At 40.0% G+C, this 4,716-nt stretch overlaps 1 protein-coding gene across 6 annotated transcripts in view; it reads right to left on the bottom strand.

Moving 5' to 3' along the window:
- Window positions 1–4,716, bottom strand: part of FRRS1 (ferric chelate reductase 1) — a 66,814-nt gene that overhangs the window by 11,311 nt on the left and 50,787 nt on the right. For 5 of the 6 annotated variants that reach the window (XM_025197405.1, XM_025197392.1, XM_025197384.1 and 2 more), the window contains 3 exons: window positions 3,789–3,883; window positions 2,573–2,720; window positions 1,276–1,455 (listed from right to left, as the gene is read on the bottom strand). In XM_025197405.1, coding sequence (XP_025053190.1) covers window positions 1,276–1,455; window positions 2,573–2,720; window positions 3,789–3,883 — 423 coding nt within the window. The remainder of the gene's footprint in view (window positions 1–1,275; window positions 1,456–2,572; window positions 2,721–3,788; window positions 3,884–4,716) is intronic. The other variant, XM_006015002.3, reaches the window with a different exon arrangement.

Genomic DNA, 4,716 nt, shown 5'->3' with positions numbered 1-4,716 from the left:
GTGGGTGCGCGCGCGCGCACACGCACACAGTTACATATAAAACCAGTTTGTCTTCCCCTACGAAAGGAGTTAGGAACTTATCTGTGAATGCCTCATTTCTTCCATGCTACACTATGGATGTGAATACAGATTTACAGTGCCATGACTAAAATTGCAAAATTTGCCATATAGTATTGTAAAGAATTGCAAGTAATCTACAAAGTGTAATCCAGTTTGTTAACAAGTTCAAGTATTAGCTATTAAAAAAAAATATTAAAATCTACTTATATAAGAAAGGGCCCCATCCACCACTAAAATACAAAACTTAATTTGACAAAAAGCATAGTGCACAGGTGATAGCAGATTTTTACTATGATCAGTTATTTTTTATTACAAACTAGTTGCTATTAGGCAGTTTACTTTAATTATAGTGAATTCTGAAATTTGGAATTTGACTTTAAAAAAGGCAGATACCCACATGGGGCTCATGTATACACCACGATTTTTGCTCTTTCACACGCTGCAACTATGTGTCTGTTTGCACGAGCAGGATTTCCCAATGCATTAAAAGTCTTTCTTGTGCATTAAACTAAAACTCCTCAGGAATAGTTTAGTTTGGCTCGCCGACAATTAAGGTGTCACATCCATGGATTCATTGCGTGCAAAACACAAAGGCACTCAAAGATGTATGAGTCTCTCTGTCCACCAGATGGCACTGCAACTTTTCTGTAGTTCCCCCCTCTTCCATTGCTTTCACATTCAAATTGTTTCCACACACACACCGCCCCCCCCGCCCCCATGTGGCTTTTTTTTTTGCTTTTTTTTTTTTTTATTGTTTGCCAGCTCCCTGCTCCCACAGCTGCATGGCAGGCCATAGGCACAGGGTGGGGAGGGAGGGGGGCGGCTAGGCCAGAGGGACAGTGCTAGACTGTCTAACTGTCCTGCAGTGCCAGCCAAGGACCCAGCTTAATTCGTTTGAAAACCTAGTGCATCTAAAACACGGATGCAACACTCCAAAATAAATAGGTTTATAAAATTTTAACTTGTTTAATGAGGATTAAAACTTGTGGTGTGTATAAGCACCCATGGAGAGTAGGGAGGGAATGCTCACAGTAAGTTCGGTCAGAAAAGTTTTTTAAGTGCTATGAAATGCTTTCTCCATTCATCCTTCTTACATGCAATTATTTTTATTTATGGAAAGAGCCACTGCTACATCTTCCAGCACCATCCAGATTTTGGTCAGAGGACTCCTTATGGAGCTACCAAAGTTAAAGCCACAAGGTAAGGAATACTCACCATCCACTGGTCATAGGATAGTGCAAATGCTAGATACCCTTCACTAGGGCCACTCATTTCTATAATAACTGAATAACCATCTGGTTTGAAGGACAGAAAGAAACAGTTGGCAGCCTCAGGATTGCAGTTTGTAGGATTCCTTATACAGAACTTCATAAATCCACAGCCTGAGGCATTAAACTAGAGACAATTGAACCAAGAAGTCAGTCACTAATCAAACCACAACATTCCTCCTGCCCCACCTCAGTCATCAAAGACTGCATCAAGAAGCAATAACCCCTTTACCATCCCCTTAAAGTCCCAACTAGCATAAGAAGACTATTTAAGCAGAAGAAGGACATCAACACAAAAAAGCCCATAATTACTAAGATTAGAGTTTGCTTTCATGGTAGTTAAGGTGTGTTTTCAATTCACAATTCAGCTTATATGAAAAAAGAGGGAGGAGAAAGAAATATACACGCAAGAAAAAAAAAGACCTTGTGATGTTCGAAAAAGCTATCATTTTGAAATGTAATACAACCTCCTCTTGTCTAAGAAAGACTCCTCAGTTTAATAAAAAGAAGGCTGTTTTAATTAACCGGGGTGATAAAGGACAGCCTGGTGCCTCTCTCTTCCAAAAAGACCACTAAGACCTCTGTAAGTTTTTAGAAAAGTTCCAGGCTTTCTCCATTTTCCTGAAGGGTTAACATTACACATCCACACATGAGAATGTGTGTTATATGAAGGAAATGTACCGTGAAGTGCATGATATGTAAAAGGTATACAACATAACAATAAGCAGAATAGGCATCACATTGACAGACCTGATTAAGTAGCTTACTTTATTGGGTCATATTGCTAGTTCTGCAGATAAACCCATATGAACAAGCTTCTAAAAATATTATAGACCAATTTAAACCACCAAGGCAGGAACTTTTATCTACTCTTTTCCTGCTCTCTACCTTCTCTTTCTTAAAAGTGGGGGGGAAGCCTTGAAATGCAGTGATCCACAATCATCCAGGCAATAACTAATGCATAAAAGCATGGAAAAAGGTTCTGCCCAAATGAACTTAAAGAAAAGTGAAAAAAATTGACTATGTTAGATTTAAAATAAGATGCACACAAAAGATGACTCGGGGAGTCAGGAAATGATTCATCACCTTTTACTTCCTGTCAAATGACTGGCTTAAAAAAAAAAAAAAAAGCTCTAAAATATAGAATAAATTCTTATATTTAATTTTTGTCCCTAATGGGAAGCTATCAGTAATAAATAAAAATGATAGAATTTGGTTCAGAATACAGAAAGAGTACTGCTTACTGGTTTTATTAGATGAGAAACAGGCTGTGAAGTTGGCTGTGTCTTTGGGGTAGTAGGTATTGTGGTTAAAGGTGGGGCATTAGGTTGGGAAATTATAGGACCAGGAATCTTTACCCAAAAAATGTGATACTTCTCCACAACTGTGGCTCTGAAAAAAAGAAGAGACAATTACCATGTGATATTGCATATTTAAACCTTAAATTCATTCATGATAAAATGATAAGGTGGTGGGGGAGCTTTAAATACACATCAGGAAGAAACAGAATACCAACTACACTGCATCATATTATTTGTCCCTCTGGTCTTAGAATCTAGGTAGGCTGGTAATTAATGGTTTAGAAGCAAAAACAACAAGAATGAAGGGCCTATGAACTCCCTGATATAGAAAAATCTGTGCTGCTTCTTAAGCTGTCTGATGCACAGCTGCCTCATGTATCATTTTTAAAACTCCCGTTTCCAGCTTAAGCCTTTTGAGTCACTGCCCACACACTACACAGTCCAAAAGTGAAAAACATTGACAGCTGGACAAATGCAGGTCTGATTGACAATAAAAAAAAATTAAATAAATTTAAAAAAATAAAAAATAAGAGCGTTTTCACTATTGTATTCCTCCGAGTCTGGGTGCATGTAAGTGGAGAAAGGTATAAGTAATAGGCCCTAACTCAAAGTGTAGATGTTATTGATGTTTTCCCCTGCCTCCAACAGGCAGTAGAACCAATGGCTGCCCATACCTGTGTTTGGGGGCAGGGTGTTCCAGGAGGGCCGCTCTAATTAAAGTGTCTCACCATCATGTGTATTAAGCCCCCACGCATTTAAAAATGGCCATGGGATGCTTTATCTAAACCTCGTTCAACAAGGTTTAGATAAAAGCACCTCCATAGCCACTTAAAAAACACACACAGGCTTATAACCATGACAGTAAGGCCGTGCTAAAGTGTTCCAATTAGAATGCAGAGCAAACTGGATTAATTGAATCTGCTCTGATGCATTCTAATTAGAAGATGAACCAGCATGTGTACAGGCAGCCAATGTTAATATACAAGTTGGAGCAGGTAGAAAAGGCAGAAAACTCTACAGCAGATTCCCTTCTACTCACCCTCACCTTCCTGCAAGACATTTACCAGTAACTAGCCAATTTGTGTGACAGTGTACTGGTTTGATTAGTCTAGCTTAGGTCTCTAATAAAATAAACAAGCATGAGATTAGATTGACTTACAGAAATTGTACATGTTTTGGTGCGTTTGGGGAAGCAATCCAGTAAGCTTCTAAATGGTTCTTTTTTGATTTGTGTGTGTGACTGACAGCTGAGTCCTGAAACAGATACAAACAGAATCACACTGAAAACCAGCATTTAGAAGTACTCATTATGCATTGATGGAGCTATTGCACAAGCTACAGACTAGCATTCCTGTATCTATTTTTGCACAATACTAGAGATCCAGTTCAACTGAGTCCTGAACAAATAGGTCCAAATTCTATCCCACCTATTAGGTGCCTAAGTTGTACTTGGGTGCAATTCTATTCCACCCTCCAAGTCCCTGAAAATCCATATTGCATCATTTTGTAACACATTGGCAGACCCTTAAGACTGAGCCAGAAAAGTAAGCAGCAAGGAGAAGGATCCATCCATCTTTTGTACCAAATGTTTTTCAGGGACCCAAACAAGGTAGACTATAACCAGACTTAGGGTAGAAACAGAAGTCACCCAACATCTCATTTGTGATGCCATAAAATTTTTTTATGACAGTACAAATGCTGACCTAACAGACACCAATACCCTTTGCTGTGCCACATGGGGTGGGGGGGAGGCAGTGTTGCAACAAAAGCTAGTAATAGACTCTGCACTTTTATTGCAGCAGACATCTATTACCTCTGTGCTGCTTTCTCCACTCAGCCAGACCCGTGGTCCCAGGTCTGGCTGAGTGGGGGGTGGAAGAGTGCTTCCCTGCTCAGATAGATCTGCTCCCCCCACCCCACCCCTTATACACACACACTTGTAGGGCACATGGGGAAATCCCCTGCATCACATTCTCCTGCTCCCTAACAGAGAGCATGTCTGCAAGCAGGAGTTCCTGTCCTTCCCTCCACCCCGCTTTTTGCAGTTTGAGTCATAGCACAGCAAAGGGGGAACATCCATAGGGCTA

Source organism: Alligator sinensis, unplaced genomic scaffold, assembly GCF_000455745.1.
Source record: "Alligator sinensis unplaced genomic scaffold, ASM45574v1 scaffold647_2, whole genome shotgun sequence".
NCBI classification, from domain to species: Eukaryota; Metazoa; Chordata; order Crocodylia; family Alligatoridae; genus Alligator; species Alligator sinensis.
This window is presented reverse-complemented; position numbering and strand designations above follow the sequence as displayed.